The 21,101-nt window shown below is 42.5% G+C and overlaps 1 protein-coding gene across 2 annotated transcripts in view; it reads right to left on the bottom strand.

The window, feature by feature from the left end:
• Positions 1-8,634: 8,634 nt before the first annotated feature.
• The window catches only part of BRD10 (bromodomain containing 10), a 37,179-nt gene continuing 24,712 nt past the window's right edge, over positions 8,635-21,101 (bottom strand). For both annotated transcript variants that reach the window (XM_083718167.1, XM_083718168.1), the window contains 4 exons: positions 18,901-18,990; positions 15,050-15,165; positions 14,300-14,478; positions 8,635-13,134 (listed from right to left, as the gene is read on the bottom strand). In XM_083718167.1, the coding sequence (XP_083574293.1) occupies positions 9,485-13,134; positions 14,300-14,478; positions 15,050-15,165; positions 18,901-18,990 (4,035 nt within the window). In that variant the 3' untranslated portion in view covers positions 8,635-9,484. The remainder of the gene's footprint in view (positions 13,135-14,299; positions 14,479-15,049; positions 15,166-18,900; positions 18,991-21,101) is intronic.

Here is a 21,101-nt window from a genome sequence, read left to right as displayed (position 1 = left end):
CCAGCCTTCCTGAACCAGTGCTTTAAAAAAAAAAAAAAAGTTTAGGGGTACTTTCATTTTGACTCAAGAAAATCACTGTTTTATAGTTCAAATCGGGAAGAATAAATACAGTAAATGGACAAAAGTACGAAGATTCACAGAGACGCGGGTGGCGCTGTGGGTTAAACTACAGACCCTAGGACTTGCTGATCAGAAGGTCGGCGGTTCGAATCCCCGTGACAGGGTGAGCTCCCATTACTCAGTCCCTGCTCCTGCCCACCTAGCAGTTCGAAAGCATGTCAAAGTGCAAGTAGGTAAATAGGTAAACGCCGTTTCCATGCTGTCAGAGCTGCCTCTAGGTCCCAGCTCACAGAGGACCAACGCCCGGTTGATGTAATGTACAAAAGTCTTTATTGAAGTTTAGTTTCCATTTCAAACCCCAGAGCGTGCAGCCCTACGTCTTGACTCTAGATCGGCGAAGTCCCCTCTGAGTCACTATCCCTTCCGCACCAGTTCAAGATCCTAGCCCGGCTCCACCTCCTGCGCTGTTCCTTCCTCCTCTGGGTCCTTCTGCCCCCTGGGGTTTCCTCCTTCCTGGACTCTTCTGATGCTGACCCCCCTGAGTCTTGCCCTTCCTTCCGGCGGGCTTTAGGACCTGGCTCCCTATCCGGGCTACCTGCTGTGCCGCTCGCCTGTACATTTGAACTTGGCACGCGCGCCCAGCCTGTGACTTTCCTCTTGACCGTTTCCCCGCTCTCCGATGGAGGCGTGGTCAATCCTGACTCATCTCCTCTCTCTGGTGGTGAGAACACTGGCCCCGATGCCTGGGACTCCTCCCCCCCACTGCGCTCTGGTGGGGAAGCTGGTCCTGATTTCCAACTGCTGCTCAGGGAGTCCCCGCTGGCCCCTTCCTTCTGGGGTTTCCCCCTTGGCACCCCCCTTGCCCTGGCCATCGGCGCTCCTTTCTGTGAATCTTCCGATTCACTGGAGAGACTCGTGGAATCTCTCTGACCACTGTCACTGCCTACACCCCCCTCGGATTCCTCCTCACTCTCCATTTGCTCCATCTCCTGTGTCTCTGCTCCTGAACCCCTGACACATGCGCTTCTCTGGTTCGCCAGCAGCGGCTTAGTATGCTGGCCACATGACCCGAAAGCTGTACGCCGGCTCCCTCGGCCAATAAAGCGAGAGGAGCGCCGCAACCCCAGAGTCGGTCACGACTGGACCTAATGGTCAGGGGTCCCTTTACCTTTACCTTACGAAGATTCACAAAATGTTTTGGGGTATGCGTATCCCCAGAAAAAAACACTGATAATAACCCTCACACATGGATTCTATTACTCTTTTGTTCTTTTTGAGATTTACTAAAAGAATAAATTATTTTATATCTTTAATGCTTCTCATTATGTAGCTTGCCAATTAATAAAGCCCCTTTTAGCTTCTTATGCTTCATTTGCTCAGCTCTCAGCGAACAGGTTGGCCTCTCAGAAGCCTCCTCCATCGTCTCAGGAGCTATTTCTCTACAAGGCAAACTAGACGTGAAGGTGGAATAACTCATCTGAGATCCCACTTAATTCAAATAACAACACAATGATTTCTGGCATGTGCTGCGGAAGGGGAGATTCTGAAGAGTCCTGAAACCCACCTTTGCGTTTTGATGCCAAACCATTTCCCCCTTGTTGTTTTCTTTCCCACTAAAGATTACAGTGGTACCTCAGGTTAAGTACTTAATTCGTTTCGGAGGTCCGTTCTTAACCTGAAACTGTTCTTAACCTGAAGTACCACTTTAGCTAATGGGGCCTCCCGCTGCTGCCGCACTGCCGGAGCACGATTTCTGTTATCATCCTGAAGCAAAGTTCTTAACCTGAAGCACTATTTCTGGGTTAGCTGAGTCTGTAACCTGAAGCGTATGTAACCTGAAGCGTATGTAACCCGAGGTACCACTGTACATCGGGACTCTATGGGGAGAAAGAAAAGCTGGTGCCAAGCCATTTCAGGGGGAAATCCTGGGTGGAGTAACTTAAGGGAATATTTCCACATTCAGGGGATGGGTTGCAGGGGCAGGAAAATCTAGCAAGCAATATATGTGGGTGAAGACATCCCTGTCTCCTCTCTGGGGTGAACAGCAACAGCCTTGCTGCATTTCATGTGTACATAGCCCTGTTGTGATATGGAAGATTCCATGGCAAGTTTTACCTACATCTTATTTCTCTTTATAGTTACCATGGAGATTATGGACTGGGGCCATTACTCTGGGACCAGGTTAACTGTTTTTCCCATTTCCGCAAATTCAGACTCTCCCAGAAGCAATGGCCTGCGGGAGAATGGACGTGCCCAGTGCTTTTTGGGGGGGACGCAGGGGTACGCATACCCCTAAACATGTTGTGAATCTAAGTTTGGCCTTATTGAGGGGCAGTATTTCAATATGAATAGGAAACTCGTATTCAATATGAGTAGGACTCCTTGCTCCTGAATGGGGTAACTGTGCCACTGAAGGACCAGGTGAGCAGCCTGGGAGTCATTTTGGACTCACAGCTGTCCATGGAGACACAGGTCCATTCTGTGTCCAGGGCAGTTGTTTACCAGCTCCATCTGGTACGCAGACCAAGACCCTACCTGCCCGCAGACTGCCTCGCCAGAGTGGTGCATGCTCTTGTTATCTCTCGCTTGGATTACTGCAATGCGTTCTACGTGGGGCTACCTTTGAAGGTGACCCAGAAACTACAACTAATCCAGAACGCGGCAGCCAGACTTGTGACTGGGAATGGCCGCCAAGACCACATAACACCGGTCTTGAAAGACCTACACTGGCTCCCAGTACGTTTCCGAGCACAATTCAAAGTGTTGATGCTGACCTTTAAAGCCCTAAACGGTCTCGGTTCACTATACCTGAAGGAGTGTCTCCACCCCCATCGTTCTGCCCGGACACTGAGGTCCAGTACCAAGGGCCTTCTGGCAGTTCACTCACTGCGAGAAGCCAAGCTACAGGGAACCAGGCAGAGGGCCTTCTCGGTAGTGGCACCCACCCCGTGGAACACCCTCCCACCAGATGTCAAAGAGAAAACTACCAGACTTTTAGAAGACATCTGAAGGCAGCCCTGTTTAGGGAAGCTTTTAATGTTTAATAGACTATTGTATTTTAATATTCTGTTGGAAGCTGCCCAGAGTGGCTGGGGAAATCCAGCCAGATGGACGGGGTATTATTAATAATAATAAATGAAGAAGAATAAGAAGAAGAAGAAGAAGAAGAAGAAGAAGAAGAAGAAGAAGAAGAAGAAGAGTACCCCTAAACATTTTTTTATAGAAAAAAAAGCACTGGACTTGCCTGTGTTGTATCTGTGTGCCAGCATTGCTCCAAAGCCAATAGCTGCTTGGAGAGGCTTACACCAAGGAAACTGTGCATGGGAAAACGTGTTAAACTACCTATCCCACAGCACTGAGGTTGCAGTCCAAGTAAGACTTATCATATACAATTGTTTCAGCATTTGCTTCCAGTACCAAGCCCATTATAGTGTAGGCACTGGGCATATAGACTGTGCCTGGGCTCCATGGCACCCTGGGAGACTTATCTCAGCACCCACTTTGGGGGGGTGTTTTGTCTGCTTTTTGGGGGGTGAGTGAAATTGAGTTTCTAACACCCAGGGCAGTTCCTTAGACCAGGCATGGCCAAACTCGGCCAAATTCTAGCTGTTTTGGGACTACAACTCCCATCATCCCTAGCTAACAGGACCAGTGGGTCAGGGGTGATGGGAATTGTAGTCCCAAAACAGCTGGAGGGCCAAGTTTAGCCATGCCTGCCTTAGACTTCTAAATGTACCTCCAGTGGCCAATGCACTTCCTGGAGCTGGAGTTCTCTTCAGCTTTGTATACAAATAAACCAAACTTATTAATTCCGAATACATTTTCTCAATTTGATTTTTTGCAACTGTTGAACTTGTTAATTCCGAATACATTTTCCCAATTTGATTTTTGCAACTGTTGAGCCTGCCAACACAGTTGTTTGGGATAAGTACCAGCAAAGGGGAAAGGGTCCAAAACGATTTTTACAAATTCAATTAATCTGATTGTAACTGAAACATGAGAATTATTGGTCATCAGGATACATTTGTGAGTGAATTATATTGTATTTATTATTATCAACGCAGCGGGAAATCTTTGCAGATACTGGACTCCATTTGAACAGTCCACATTTGCTTTTGCTTTTTTCTAAAGGAACTGTCTAGCCCAACAGAGATGATACTAAATGTGAAATCAGGTAGAAGACATTAATCAAGCAAATTGTAGCACATACATGATAAAATTAATAGTGGTAATTGGTCTCAGCCATTACCAGGAGCAGCTAAGAGTAGCTAATGTGCAGTTAATACTGGTGTTGCACTTAAATGGGGTGAAAGATAATGTGCTCCATGAACATTTTGACCGCAGCAAAACCCAATCCACTCTTTGAGTGTCAGCCTAAATTTCTTGGCAGTAAACCAACTGTGTACCTCTAATGTTGGAAATGCTGGTGGGGTAATGGGAAGGCTTTGTTTGCCCTCAGCATCATTACCGTGTGGCATCAGGAAGTTACCATGTCTACTATAACATTCTGTTTCATTGCAAACAAAGAGTGAAGATAGCCAAAGTAGAAGACAAGAACAAGGACTGTAAACCAGGATGTGAAAGGTAAGGGTTTTTCCCAATAGACAATTTCACTGACCAAACAGCAACTCATGGAAAGAATGGAGCGCCAACATACTTTGGTGCAGCACATTTCTCTGGTTGTGGACCTCCAGTTTTGCAGCTAGGGGACAGTATTGACTTTCAGGGAAGGTACAAATATCCATGAATATGTCTGCGTACAATTGCAGTATCCCTCTTACACAACCTCCCTTCCATACCATTGTTGTTGTTTAGATGTTTAGTCGCGTCCGACTCTTCGTGACCCCATGGACCACAGCATGCCAGGCACTCCTGTCTTCCACTGCTTGGTCAAACTCATGTTCATAGCTTCGAGAACACTGTCCAACCATCTCGTCCTCTGTCGTCCCCTTCTCCTTGTGCCCTCCATCTTTCCCAACATCAGGGTCTTTTCCAGGGAGTCTTCTCTTCTCATGAGGTGGCCAAAGTCTTGGCGCCTCAGCTTCAGGATCTGTCCTTCCAGTGAGCACTGAGGGATGATTTCCTTCAGAATAGAGAGGTTTGATCTTCTTGCAGTCCATGGGACTCTCAAGAGTCTCCTCCAGCATCATAATTCAAAAGCATCAATTCCATACCATTAAGGTACTCAAAAGATCAAGGCAAAGTATGAGGCACTTCCAAGAACCAAGGAGTAGCGAGTTGAGAGCTGACAGCAAGGGCACTTACAAACATAATTTTTATAGGTGGCATTCAACTCTCATTTACTCAAGAGTATATCTATTCAAATTAATGAATCAAATTTAGCCATGTTCCTAGTTCAATGCATCTATTCTGAGTTAAATTTAATTGAATGCCATTAATTGTGCGTTCACTTTTCCTCATGAAATTTTTTCATAATAAGATAAAATAAACTAATCTCAATAAAAACAAAGAGCAAGGAAAAAGAAAATGTGGAGTCGTCTCTCAAAGGTACCTAGCTCTTAATCCTTGTCACCCACAGAAAGTGGTGGGCCTTCCCAGGTCCCACCTGGGAGCTTTCCCTTCTTCCCCCAGTCTCTAGTCCTGGGAGGTCTTCCCTTCCCTGCCTCTCACTCAGGGTCCTTCCACCAACCATCTATCACCTTCAATAATGGACCAGAGCAGAGGACACCAAATGGAAAAAAGAAAGAGAAAAAAGGGGGGAGAGAAGGAAAGAAAGGAAGAAAAGAAAGACAAATAAAAAGGACTTCCGGTTTTCCGTCTGTTAGTAGATAAAATAAACTATTCAAAACATTCACTCTAAATTGACACCCAACCATTCTACTTTCTGTTAAGTATTATTTTTCCATTCTTCAGACCCAAGTGTCTCAAATTCATTCATTCTCCTTTTCATACAAAAAGTCCAAAAGGGGTTCTGTATTATTATTACATAATGTCAGCAATGGTTTTTCTCTAATCAAACAACTTTGCCTCCAATAATTTCAACAAGCATGCCCCTCCATATCAAGCAATAACAAATCTTTCCATTGTGCATTCATGATTTGTGCCCATTATGCTATTGTGGAAGCTATGGACAATCCTGCTTTTAATACTGTTTGTGCCTGCAACATTTTGGGCGGTCATATTGCTTCAGTTCCAGTTAGTGCGCATCCTCTAACTTCCTGCTGAAATAAGGTTACCATTCCCCCCCCCCCAAAGAATCTGGGGACACTTTTTTTAAAAAAGAAAAAAAGTTATTTATTTTTTTAAAAAAGTAGTATCTTCTCTTCTGTGGTCTCCTCTGTCGTGTGGCCTTCCTCTGGGCCCCAGCATGCTCTCTTGGAGCGCTAGCCGCTGTAGAGTAAGCTCGGGTCGGGCCTGGGCTTGGCCACGTGTCCTTGCCCTCCCGGTGCTCTCCTACCTCTCCTTCTCAGCGGTGGCGGCAGCAGCTGTGCGGCAAGGTTGGGGCTCCCCTCTTTTTTCTCCTTCCTCTTTCTCTCTCTTCCTTCTTCTCCTCTCCTCCTTCTCCCTGCGTCAGCTCTGGGGTTTTCCTGGCCCCAGAGCGCCGCTGGGCAGTCAACTGGGTGGCTGGGGGCTCTTGCCCCAGTTTGATTCGGGTCGCGGGGGAGTCAGCGGTTCCCCGTTGATGCGCTTTGTGTCCCCAGTTCCCCCTCAGCAGTGGCGGCAGCCTCAGCAGCCCAGAGTCAGCCTGATAGCGCAGTTGGCTCTGGCTGGCTTAAGGAGCTGCTCACTGCCGTGGCGCCCACCATTTTACCTCACCAGAAGTCCCCATATGATGTGTCTTGTGCCATTGAACCAATCACGCAACATTCATTTCCTTTTAATAAATCTACAACACTTAAAATATAAATCTGGGGACATTAAATGAAATCCGAGAACATTCCAGGGATGGATTTTGCCCGGGGACAGATTTTGTCCGGGGACAGATTTGAAAATCCGGCGACTGTCCCCGGGAAATGGGGACGTCTGGTAACCATATGCTGAAATCTCATAAATGTTCTGCAGTGGGGGGTTTAGCCCCACTTTTGTTGCGCTGGAGCCAGCAGTAGACAGCAATGATTTGGTAACATTGGGCAAGCAGCACAGAGCAAAAAAGTGAAACTATTATTGTGTCAGTAATATGTTGCAGAATATACCCGCACACACACCCAACACCCCCCCCCCAAGGTATGTTAGATGTAGCCCGAAGCAGAGTTTGATGTACATTTAAGAGACTCTTTCTACAAATGGCTTGGAAGTCCTAGCGGTTTGACTGAAGGGGAGACAGGCTCTAAATGTTAGCATTTTCAAAGATCTATATTACAGAAATCGTTACGGAGACAAAACATTATCAAATCCTAAACATTCTCTACAATTTGTAATCTTTAATTTTGTTCAACAAAAAACATTTGTTTAGTGACAGTCACCTACCACAACATGAATCTCTATGATAACTCTAGTGCTATCACTAGACAAAAAAAGAGGAAAACCTGGCTATTGCTATTTGCCTACTGTGAAGTTCGAGGTAAAATAAGGACAACTGGAGGAAGAATGTTTAGGCCAGTTCTGGCTGATACTCCCAGTTAGACTTGGCTAAAGACAGCCTAGTCCTGCAAATATAAAATCCTGCCCAACTAAATTAAGCAAAGTGTGAATAAGCATGACTTAGATTTCTACCTTCCCGATAGGTTCAGTTTTGGAAGGTCACATTTCAAACTGTTTTATGTGGAGCAGTGTTTCCCAACCTTGTGCCTCCAGCTGTTTTTGGACTACAATTCCCATCATCCCTTGCCACTGGTCTTGCTAGTCAAGGATGATGGGAGTTGTAGTTCAAAAACAGCTGGAGGCACAAGGTTGGGAAACACTGATGTAGAGAACAGTTCCTGAGCTTGCTGCTTAATTCAACTTTAAGTTCAGTTTCTTAAACAGGCAATCCAGTTCTTTACTCATCTTCCGTCCTTCTAACAAGTGCAGCCCTTGTCCCAGGCTTATCTGTTACCAGGAAGGAGCAATCAGAATTTCAGCAATTTCTCACATAAGATTCAATTCCTCAATTCTTCCAGCTTGCAGCATCTGTAGCTCACCCCATCCACATATTTGCTAGAAAACCTTTTCTTAGTTTCTCTTTGTAGTCACTTATATAAAAGCTGAAGCATTCATTAACATATAACCCCTCGATGCCTTTGACACAATGAACAGATCTGCAATCAAATCTGGCAATCTTTCCTTTTTTCTTCCTGATAATGGAAAAAGGAATATTTTCACCCCCTGTCACACTGGTGAAAATAGAACAAGCTCAAATGTCCATAACTGTATAAGCTGGGGGGGGGGGGGTTTCAAATGATGCACAAAAGAGCAAGGGAAAGAAATCAAAAGCTGGGAAACCACAAACTTGGGCACTTTTACTTGGCAAAAAATCCCATTCGTTTTAATGGAATTTATGTCTAAGTATCTGAGCTTAGGACCACAACCTTTCTGTTAATCCCAACATAATAATTTCTTAATGCCCATACATGCCATAACCCTGTGCTCTCAAGTATTTCTTCTCCAGATGAAACTGATACATTATCAAAGAAATACGGCAACTTTGTTTATTACATGCAGATTTTTCTGCATTATTGCTAAACAGTACACTTGTCCAAAATTACTAAAATACTTAAAAAACTATACATTATGTAAACAAAACATAAATAAGACAGAGTAGTTCTTTTTACACATAGTTTAGTACATACTGTTAGGGAGTCAGGGATATGTACAATTTTACACCATAGATTGCATTTTTACAATGCATAAATATGCTTTAAAAAAAGAGAGAGAGAGAGAACCAAGTAATTTTTCTTAAAAAGTGTACTGTGTTTATAATTAAGATGGAAAAGTCTAAATTTGAAGAAGAAACATATCCCTGTAAATGTGCTAACCAAAAATTAAACGTTGCTTTCTACAACACACCTTAACAGACGGTCTTATCTGACCACTTTAATAAAAACCCTTTGAAAGTATAAGTCTGAAAAGTATTTTGATGATGAGGTTCCTCACCATTTAAAAATAAAATTGTAAGCAGCTGCAATCTAATATGAAGTAATTTTTAGAAAATCAACTATGGCCATAAACCCTTGGGTAGATGGTAGGCGTTTTAAAATTTGAGCATGTGGCAGCTCCCAATTTAATGGCAAACTAGCTGCCGACACATCTGATGTGACGAATCTGAATCTATTCAGCCTGTGAGTTCCCAAACATGCACAACAGCTCAGTTCTTTGCCTGGCGGCTTCCACAGGCTCAAAAGTAGCCATCACATGCCATGGGTTCATGTACATCAGCCTCATGTCTGGTATGTTTCAAATATCAGAAGAATTTCTTAAACAATTATAAATTAACTTCATACACAAAAGAATGCCCCAACATTTTAAGGGCTCGTTTACTTTACATTTAAGATGCAGCTGTGTTAGGCACGCCTATGTTGGGTTTCAGAAAATTAGGGAAGACAACAGCAGGACTCCTGGTTGTGGAAACGATGTCAGGAGAGAAGGACGACGGTAGAGAGGAAGATTTCGATGTTGGAGTCTTTATAGCATTCAGAATGGCTCCTTCTGGGCTGACCATCAGTTTTTTTATAGATGTGTCTAGATGTAATACAGGTGTACTGCTTTGCAACTGTGAGTTAGCAGTGTGAGTGGCACAAACCAAAGACGTTTTAGCCAGACCGCCGGGCCGGGTGGTTACCAAAGGCGCCGACAATGTTGCTGCAAAAGATGAGGCGCTTGGTTTTGCGGCGCTGTTTGCAACCTGTGGCGCTGCATGTACAATTGGCAGGGGGTTCGCAGTCCCAAGAGCGTTCACGATTTTGGTAGAGCTTTTCAAAGGCTGTTTTGACGGCTGCCAGCTTAATGCATTGCTCAACACTTGTGTAGTCTTCTGGGGAGAAGGAGAAGAATGGGATACACCTTGAAGCCCATGGCCATTATTAACAGTTAAAAGAGGGCCAAGTTTTGGATTTGTAGAGATGAGAAGGACGTGGCTGCCGGCTCCGAGACCCTGAGGTGGAACAATGAACCGAGTGCCACTGATCATTATCTGAGTTCCAGGTGCCAAAGGTGTACACGTGTTAATAATTATTTTTTGTTGAACACAAGACTCGTTCAGCTGTCCTCCTACATTGCCAGCTATAGATGGTGAAGCTGGAACAGTCTGAGTGGTGGCGGCAGTAGGAGCAGAAGTGAAAGCAGGGGTGGGCTTTACAAAATTAGGAGGCAGCGGCTGACAAGGTAGGGAAACTAAGTTAGAAAAGCTAACAATTTTACCTGTATTTGATGGATTGGGGGCCAATACAGTTTGAGGTTTGGGAGCACTTCCATTTGTTGGCACTGCAGCTGGAATTCTGGGTGACTGAAACTGAACGAGTGTGGACTGTTGACCTTTTGAAAGGGGCATACACTGTACAACAGGGGAAACTGCTGGCAATTGAGGGGCTGTTGGTATCATTTTGGGGGCACTATTCACAGGTCTGGGCAAGGCAACTGTACCTGGCAATTGAAAAGTAGATGACAAGCTTGGATGAGCTGGTGGAGTCGTTGAAATTAGTACTGATGAAGCAAGGTGTCCCGTTTTCACAGTAGATATAGCTACAGTATTTCCAACATTAGAGGTACGCAGTCGAGTAGTTAAAACGGGTGTGACTTTTGTTGAAGTATCTGTTCCACCAGCCAAGGCAGTAGACCACGTTCCAGAAGTGGTTCCACTTAATGCCACAGAAGCAGCATCTAAACATGTTGTTGTTGTTACTGTAGAAATTGCTCTTGTTGTAAGACTCAGAGACTCTTCGACTGGTGCAACACTCTTTGCCAAGCTTGAACACAGAGGAACCAAACCATCATTTGCCAATGGCAAAATTACACCCTGGCTACTTTTCTCTTCCGTATCTTTGGGAGCTGCCGATTGCATAATGTTAATTGGTGGAACACTCGGTGCATTAGCTGTGCTATTTATGATGGCCTGGCCAATATTAAGTCCTATTTTCACATCTTTTATTTGAGAAACCGTTGGCGATGGATTAACTTTAAGCGATGCTCCCACGGTAGATGGAATCAGGACTAACTGAGGCTGCTCTGTGCTTTTAACAAATGCTTTTCCAATCGAAGGAGAGAAGGTCTGTTTAAAGGGTTCTGCGGTCAAACCGGTATTTGACTGAATATTGGCAAGTGGTCTATTAATGAAAACCAGTTTCTGGGCGGTAATGCCAGTGGATGCTGGAGCAGGGACGAGGTTGACTCCTGCAGTTCCGCAAGCGGGAAGAAGGGGGGGATTTGTGACCAACATAAGTTTTTGAATTTGAGTGCCACTCACAACACTTCCACTGCTTATAGGCATAGCCTCAGGCTGTGGGACAGGAGAGTTCATACTATTTACATCAGCTTGCTGATTAATAAAAGAAGCCTGGGTAGTGCATATGGCATTCTGCCCACTATTACCTGGCGAAATGCTATTTGCATTACCAGAGCTGTTAAGATGTGCCGGCATGGTGATATTAGATGATGACATTGGAGATAAGAAAGTGGGAGAGGACAAATGTACAGTTTTTTGCATTCCATGACCTACCGTAGAACTGTTCGTTGGTTGCCCAAATGCAAACATCATGTTTTTCCCTATTCCCTGATTTACACCACTGGGAACAGGTGGAATGGAAACAGAAGTTGTGGGAGAGGACTGGATAAGTGCTGGGATATTAGATACGACTGTTGTTGCAGCCGAAAATGTAGAGGTTGACAATTGTGTGGATTTTGGCACTAAAAATGCCTGAAGCTGAGGTGCGTATGTGAAAACGGAACCCGGAGATAAGTTACTAGGGGAAATCTGGTCTGAATTTGTCTGCACCTTAACGATTCCTGTGTTCCCACCTCGCGTCCTAACAAGGATGGATTGCGAATCTCTGATGCAGACTGTTTTCAGCTCCTGTTTAGGTTCGTCAGCGTCACTTTTCTGCGGGGATGCTAGTCTTGGAGAGGAAGCGCTGGTGCAAGAAGAAACACTTGGTGGTAGTGGTGTTGTCAGCGTCTGAACTGTAGATGAAGTGACAGGGAATGAGGTACCTGAAACAACAGTCTTAGTTTTAGTAGTCTCACTTTGGCTCATTTTCACCACTGACGCCAACACGTTGCCTGTGGCTGATACAGAGGGCAACGCTGAAAGACCCTTTGCTGCATTAGCTCCTTGCGGCAAATGTGTAGTATTCTTTTTAAAATTTGTGCCGGGGAGAAACGCAGTAGCAGCATTTATAACCGAAGCTGGAAAGGCAGGAGCTAAAGTAGTGTTGACAGCTGTTGACTGCGGAAGAGAAAAACGGTGCTGCTCGTTCGTCTTCTGCTGCAACGGCGGAATTTCTTTTGCGACACTTTTACCCTCTCTGTGCTGGATAAGGAAATTTTTAGGCAAAATAAGGACCTGCTGCATGAGTTTCTCTCCTGTGGTTTTTTCTCCTGGTTTACAATCGGCCACAGGCTGCACCTGAATTTTCAGTGAATTGTTATGCAAGTCTATTGGCATGCAGTGGCCATCAGGTATTTTGTATAACACTTGTAATGGGCTCTTGGAACTGGCCTGGCAGGGCAACACTGGTTTGACTGGGGAAGAACCTATAGGTGACATAATCAGTTTTTCAGACGTAGAAATGCTTCTACCTGCAGCAGGTGGAAGCTGACTTGTTAAGGTCACTTTGTTCCCAATATTCTTAGCAAGCAAGGCCTGGATGGGTTTGGTCCCTTTTATTAAGCTTGATATTGATGGTGGCGAGTCTGTTGTGTCCAATGATTCTGAAGATGAGGATTCTGTTTGTTTGGGTTTATTCAAGCCACCATCAATTGACAAGTCATTTTCCATACCATAGACTGTGGTATCACCTGTGCTTAATTTCAGCTTTTTCCTTGGTGAAAACTCTCTTGTGCTATCATCTAGGTAACTGTTTTGCTTGGACTGGCGTTTAAAAGATTTAGGCACCATCTTCTGTATTTCTTTGCAAGCCAGTTCTTTCCTTAACAGTCTGGATTTTCCTGCAGCAAGTTCCATTTCTGACAGTTTCATGTCCTCTAGAGGGAGAAGAAAGCAAAAGGGAAGTTTTAAAAAGCTAAATTAAAATGTTTCTAGAACTTTATTGTTGGTGGAGGCTCTGTCAATGTAAAATATATTTACACCACCCTTCCAACCAATAGGAGGAGGTTCTGAGAATATTCTTAATTAATTAATTAATTAATTTCATCAAGAACTTGCTAATTACACAGTTTCAGAAGACAGTAACTTAATCTATATCCAATTACATTTTCTAACATTTTCTGTACTGGCATAAGACCTCATTAGGAAGTCAATACTGTTTAATTACTATTTGCTGATGTTATTTTTACTGTTTACTATTAGGTTTTAATGGATTGTTGAATATTGCTTTATTTGAAACAAGTTGTTTATTTTAAAGTTATTGTGACTTTTTAGATTGGATCACACTGTTACTATTAATGGTTGATGTTTTATTATGTTTGTATATGTGTTGGAAGCAGTTTCTCGGGGGGGGGGGTGTATGTATATATATGTGTGTGTGTATGTATGTCATTACAAACTAAAATTGTGAATGTTTTCCAAGATGTTAAATTCAGATACCTACGTTTTAACTGACAGTAAAGCTTCTTTAGTAAAAGACCGCACTGCTTAAGTTGGAAAGTCTTTTAATCAAAAATAGTGGCGACTCATGAACATCCCACCATTTACCCTGAAATAGGCTGAGCTTTTGCAAGTGTGCCCATTGAACACTTGCAAAAGGCTTAAAAGGTACTCAAAAACCCCTGCCTCTGCTAATTTCCCTTTTCCCCAAACCAAAAAACACACCTTTGGAGGAAGGAAAAGGGAAGACAGCAGGTGTTCCCAGGGCCATGGCATCTTCTACTGGGAATATCTTCTCTGTTTTCTTCTTCCCCAAATGTAAGTTGTTGGGTTTCAGGGGAAAGGAGGCAGCAGCAACTGTTCACAGGAATGAGTGAGCATAGCTGTGCTCAATCCTACTCAAATCCTCACGAGACCCTAAAGGTAGATAAATTGCTGAGTTTTGCCCCCTAATAAATAAGCACCCCACAAATTTTATGGGGGGAACTGGGCTGAAGTGCCCTGTGTTGTACCACTCAAACTCTCTAGCTGACTAAAATAAGAACCATATGCAAGGACTGCTGTATGTGCCTAGGTACTCACAATGACTAGCAAAGGACTTACCTGTATCTGTATAATCCCTTTTCAGAAGTTCATTGTGCTCAGGGGACTCACTCGTTGCTTTAGTGGAAACCTCCATGCCAGTATTTACTTCACCATCCTCATTAGTCCACTGTTCTCTTGTAAATTTATCATGATCTGGTTGCTTTTTGAAGTCATCATAATCCTTTTTTAACCGAGACCTTCAACAAAACATCACAAGAAAGAACGACTTTGACATGATATTCCTGCTGTATGGTGATGGCAGGACAATAAAGGATCTTACACAGCCTAAATGGTCATTAAGTGAGTTACTTCAAGCCTGGAAAGATAAATATCCACCATTTATTACACAATGGTCTGATGACCCTAATGTCACTGCTACATTTGAGCATACTTTGCTTGTATAAATATATGGGTGGCACATTGATCTACATGTGTAAATTAAGATGTTTATTGATGTTTAAATGTATCATTCATGTGAGCTGACGGGGTTTTCTTCTTGTGCTTCTTCCCTTCTTTGTTTTCTCTCAGTCTCTCTTTTTCTTTTCTCTTTAATGAATTTGCAATAACAAAATCATTGGGGGGAAAACAAACTAGATAATTCTGGCTAGAGACACAGATCTGGTGACATAATTACCTAGACCCATCACTGTCTAAGCTGGGAAGTACCTTAAAATGTCAGGCTTCTTGTCTGTACCACGAGAGCAATCGCAAAACAAGATAACTGGTGCAGAGTCCTTACATTTCACGTTATTTAAAACAGCTAATTACCTGTTTCTTTGAAAAGCCTTCATTAGTTTTGGTTCCCATGGTAGCAATTCATTGAGCAGTCGCAGCAGAGTACAGTGTAGTTCTTTTACAGCTTGCTTTCGGTGATACCACCTTCCCTGTATACATAAAAATAGGACATTATTGTAGTGCGTTTGGATGTGATAAAGATACACAGTACAATCTTTTCATAGTACAACAATATGTCAACAGACTTTCTTCCAATTTATTTTCACAATGGTAAGACCAGAGGTTTCTGTTTTATTCTTTTAATCTGTTTTATGATGTGACCAGCATTGAGAGGATATACAAATAAATACCTAAATTAAAAACGGCTCCCACTGGAAACCACAACAGGAGAAAAGTAACTCGTAGGTAAATTACTGTGAAATTTTATGCCCCCCCCAAAAAAATAACTTTTCCATTGAGTGGCACTGGACTACTCCCAAAAACATATTTGCAAGTGTAAAACTGCAGGAGCTAGCAGATATGTCCTTTTAAGAAAAAATACATATTTCAAAATGTCATGAATAGAAAGCTAAGGTGAAAACATCTTTATTTAGATTGCGAAGAAATCAACTAAGAAATGCCCATTTTTCCTGAAACTTTAAACAGCCGCTCATTCCTAGGGCAAAGTTACCTACAGATCTGATGATTTAGGCTGTAATTCTATACAAAAGAAGATGAATGGAGTATACGTCTGGGTTGCCATGCACAGGACTGTGCCATTATTCTGAAAGTACTTCGGATTACATCGGATTGCAGTTTGATTACAGCTCAAGACTAATTTCAGATGTTGAACTGAAACGTCAACTGACCTGCCGCCACTACTTGTTAGCCATCTTGTCGCTCAGTAGTGAACTGACCCACTGGGCCACGTAGGCTCCCTTACAAATTTGAACCAAGCAGATATGTTGAAATTTAAATGAATTATATGCTAAACATATCTGTGACCTACCTCTGCTGTTCTCCATACCTCTTTCTTAGCAGATTCCCAAATCTTTGCCTAGCAATGGCAGGCCATTGACACTTGTCAAAAGTTCAAAAGAGGTCGCTTTAACTGCCAATCAGCAGTTACAGGGAGCCCTTTGAATTCCTTTTGGAGTACACAGAGAAATCTAAGAGAATGGTCCAGAAAATCTGGTGAACATAAAAATATGGAACTTAGGCCTGGGTGATGTATTGATACATCGCCCAGGACCGGTTTGAGGGCCAGAGTGTGATGGTGCCTTCAATTGGCAGTATACTGGGGGTGGAGTTTGCCTCCACCTGACTCCCTCTGCTGCCAGACCTGGTGCTCAGAGGGAGGAACAAGCTGCATTGGCCCTGTGAACAGCCAGGGTGAAACTGCCGCAACTCCTGCCAAGGAAGCTGAGGCAGTTTCACCCTGGCACCTTGTGGGGCTTATGCAGCTTTTCAACACTGTGATACCACTGGTGATATACATTGTGATGCTGAAAATATGACTTCTTCTTCTTCTTCTTCTTCTTCTTCTTCTTAGAGTTTGGATTTGCTATCCCGCTTTATCACTACCCTAAGGAGTTTCAAAGCGGCTAACATTCTCCTTTCCCTTCCTCCCCCACAACACTCTGTGAAGTGAGTGAGGCTGAGAGACTTCAGAGAAGTGTGACTAGCCCAAGGTCACCCAGCAGCTGCATGTGGAGGAGCGGGGAAGCGAACCCGGTTCACCAGATTACGAGACTACCACTCTTAACCACTACATCACACTGGCTCTCGAATAGTAATTATTATTACTATTACTATTATTATTACTATTACTCCTATTATTATTTGAATTTATATACCACTCTATACCCAGAGTTCTCAGGTTGGTTCACAGAACAAAATCAAAATATAAAACCACAAAATATATATTCAAAATAAAAACAACCCAACCCCCACATTTTAAAAGGGCATAGGATCATATCGCCCAGCCCTAATGATAATAGATTTAAAAAGCAGACGGAGTATGGAATTTAATACTGCGTATGAAGCCTCCGAAAGGAGGGCAAATATTTTGAAGCAAAATTATTAATAAAAACAAATCAACACAGACCTGGGTGTGGCAATGACACATGACAGGACCCTAAATTTAGGTTTAAATGCTCATGTGTGTTTAACAGCACAATCATAAATCCATTTGGTTCAACAGATACAGGATTTGAGCCCAAATGAGACTGTCCTGCTTTTAAGTTCTGAATATCAACTTGTTCCTGCAAAAACCTAATGGTGACATAATTGAATTGAAAGGCAGGGGGGGGTGTTTTAAAGCAGTGTTTAGAGCAAAAGTATTGTGAACTGAGATGTCAGAAATGCAAGGTAAGAAAAACATAGACTGCAGCTTGGATGAAAGATTAGGGATGGAAAACAAATACAATATAGAACTATTGTAGATTAATATTTAACTAGAGTGAGCTTGCCTGCAATTTCTATCATATTGTAAACACAAAGCAGGCAGAAGTTGTACATATGGATTCTAAAGTGCTTAGGAAAAAGACTGCTGGACTTTACACCTGAAATGCTATTCTATGCACACTTACTTGGAAGCAAGTACCATAAAACTCAATGAAGTCATATTTTTGAGTAAACATGCATATGATTAACCTGTTAATCTACATTCTACCAGAAAACAAAAGTACAGAAAGATGTATCAACTACTCTTCAGTAAGTTCCACTGTCCAGTTAAATTGTTTATTCTTCAAGTTCCAACCCATGCAACTCCATGACACATATACAAATATACATATACAGTACACAGGAGCAAGTTAATATCTATGAAACAAGCAGGTTGGGGCAGCAGTTTTACCACAAATACACACCTTTGCCCCATTCAACAGATCTCTTCCACTTTACTGTTAAGTAGCAGCAGGAACATTTCTCTGAACCTGTAACTACTGAAAAAGTTGCAGGAGCCTGACTGCATGATTGGCAATTCTAAAAGCCATTTACAACCATGAATAGTTGCATACCTTTGGAATCAACCTTTCAATGTCTTATCATTCTAACAATTCTTTCAAAATTCTTGTAATTCAGTTGGATGATATCCTAGTTGGTTATCTCAGTATTCACTGAGCAGAATACAAGTTATATCCACATATCCCTAGAGCCATGGAGCATGACGAAGTTTACTTTCACTCTAATACAATATGAGATGAAATATAGGCTCACACATGGTTTTCTCTTAGATTCAGGGTGGGAAACAAAACTGGAACAGTGTGCTATGCACCATATGAATGTGATACGTTCAGCAAGGTAACAACATAAATTCAACTGATTAGATAAAGGGCAGTACTTCACAAAACAGCAGTGAGAGTAAAGAAGAGGAACACCTTATTGGTTATATGCAATGAAGTTGTCCTGTTTGTGCAGGAACTTCTACCTGGGGCACCGAGAAGGAGGGAAAGTTCCGTTGTGCAAGCAGAAGTCCTTGCACGAATGGGCAACTTTACTGGATACAGCCCTTTGTCTACAGCAGCAGTTCTCAATGACCGACAGGGGTGTGGGGGTGTCCATGGTACCATTCATACAACAAAAGCTACCATAGAGATATTAATTTTTTTCAAAAGTAGGGAGTTCATGGCTTGGCTTTTGACAAACAGGGAGTCTGCAATACTTGGCTATTCGGGAACCACTGGTCTTCATAGTTAGCCACAAGCCAACTTTTATTTGACTAAAAAAGCCCTAGAGCATTGCTCAAACACTATTGTGCTTCCTAATGGCTGGTAAGAGCCCACAGTGGAAACTTTTAAAAAGTTTTCCATGATTCACCTGGAGAATGCACAAATTAAAAACACCTGTAAGTGATAATCCATCCAAACATGTTGCATTTTTTAAAAAGAAAAAAGTAGACATACCGATTTCTTTTTAACATTCTCCACATCTTTGAGTTCATTCTCAATTTTTCTAATTAATTCCCTGAGTTCATCAAGATTAGTGCAAATAAGCTGAAATAAGAGGGGGAAAGATAACACAATCAAGCAGGGAGTTTTAAAATATATAATACGTTCAGTAAAATTTGATACATATTTATTCAGAAGTCAATGGGTCTGACCCACCTGGCCTGGAAGGGAGCCTTGACTGACTCTAGCTACAAAAGCTGAGGCTGCTAAAGAGATTCTTGCGCTGGGGTATTGCTTATGGGAGCTGTTGCTGTTATTTATATTAATTTTTTATCTTTATTATGCTTTATATGGAAATTGTTGAATCTGGCTGTATATTTTTGATATTTTATTTATTGTTTATGGCTACTTTTGTTATGTGTTGAATTATGCATTTTTTCATGTTATAAGCCACCTCGAGCATGGTTTGAACTATGAAAAAGTGGCATACAAATAAAATTATGTATGTATTTTAGGGCCACCCTATGTTAAAGGTGTTATACCAAATCACATTCCACTATTATAATGAGCAACAGTCGGTTCTATGGCATCCGAAGTTAGAAAATAGTCAATGGGTTGATATGAAACTTGCAAGTGTAGGAGACATAGGTTTGAGGATGGTCCATGCCAAATTTGGGAAGAATGAGTTTTGGCTAGTTCATCTTTCTTCCATAAACTTTGCTGTTGTGGTTTTGGGAGAAATATTTCCCCATCTGTATTGAGTTTTTGGGGAAGTGGTTTGTTGTGTTAGGTCAAGGGGAACGTCCAGCATGATTTGTAGTTTTTATTAAAAAGACATTTTGATAGCCAAGGTTAATAAACTGAATTTAATAAGGGTGCCCTGCACATATGCTCAGTATAAACATGCTGTGAGAATGGAATGCAATGTGGAGTTGAGAGTGAATGACCGGCATGGAGGGTCTGTTGGAAAATTACAGAATGTGGCTGTCTGAGGGACAGAAAAGGTCTTGTGGTGGCAAAGGAGATGAAAGGTAGAGATGAAAGTACTCAAAGGTCAGGCTTTAGCCTTTAATAGTTTGTAACATTCAGGGAGAAAAAGCAAGGGAGAGATTCAGGAGCAACTGTGCATGCTTTATCTGCTGAATTTATATTTTTCAATTGCAACTTTTGAAGACTAGGATTGCCATTTGGCCAGAAGAATCTTAGTTAGGCCTCTTCCTGCACCTTTAACAACCGTGCAACCTGCAGAAATAAACCAGGGTGAATTTAGGGTATGGGAACCAACATAGCTAATGTTACCCAGTGAACTGGTTGTTGCAGGCAGGGAAACAGCAGTAGCCAGTAAATGTTGGCAACCCCATTAAAGACCTAGAAGCCAGGTAAAAAAAAAAAAGTGGCAACTTTTTCTGTCCCCCTCCCACCCTTTTTGACTGAACCTAATAGGATACAAATATCACACTATGGTGATCATTCCATAAAGGCAAGCATTTATATTTGCCAGACAGAATAATCCCCTCTCTTCCTCTGCAAACTGTTCTGGGAGTGCTCCCAACCTGCACAGAGCCAGTTCTGGGGAGTATGGAGGACCTGGTGTGGAAGGAGAGGGTGAAAGTCCTGCTGCACAAGTGGAAGCTCTTGTGCAGGGCTCCACTGATGGGACTCATAATCTAGTAATTTTGTCAACATAGGAGAGGAATTTCCCATAGAACAACAGTGAACTCATTCTCCCAGTGTGGATCCTATGTAGCTAAAACAGCGCCACACACAAGAGGGAATTGTCCAATCTATTGGTTCCAGGAGTTGTTAAAACTGAAAACACTGACATAATTTTCTTTTTAAAAATCCTAACATTTATAGTGACTGTCAGTATCAATTGGCATTTCCAAAAAAACAATTGGGAAAATATATTTTTACTTTAGATATTAGTACTTATTCATCACAAGTGAATTTATTCCCTTCTAAGTTATTTGTCTATTCATCTATGATCCATAAACAACACATTCCCCACTCCCCCTGAATCCAAAAAGCAGCACTACATGTTGCATTTGCCTACTGTTCTGAAGGTCAGGCAACCCTGACTTTTCATGCGTGGCTTTTCATGGGATGAATAGATCTGGTGGGAAGACACCCCATAAAAGCCCTAGTTATTTTGCATGAAACTGCACACAGCACAGCCCTTTTGGATTCTAGCTGTTGTAATTCTAGTACAAATCCTA

Source organism: Podarcis gaigeae (genome assembly GCF_964106915.1).
Source record: "Podarcis gaigeae genome assembly, chromosome: 17".
Classification (NCBI taxonomy): Eukaryota; Metazoa; Chordata; class Lepidosauria; order Squamata; family Lacertidae; genus Podarcis; species Podarcis gaigeae.
The sequence above is the reverse complement of the archived record's forward strand: the minus strand, read 5'-3'. Positions and strand labels throughout refer to the sequence as shown.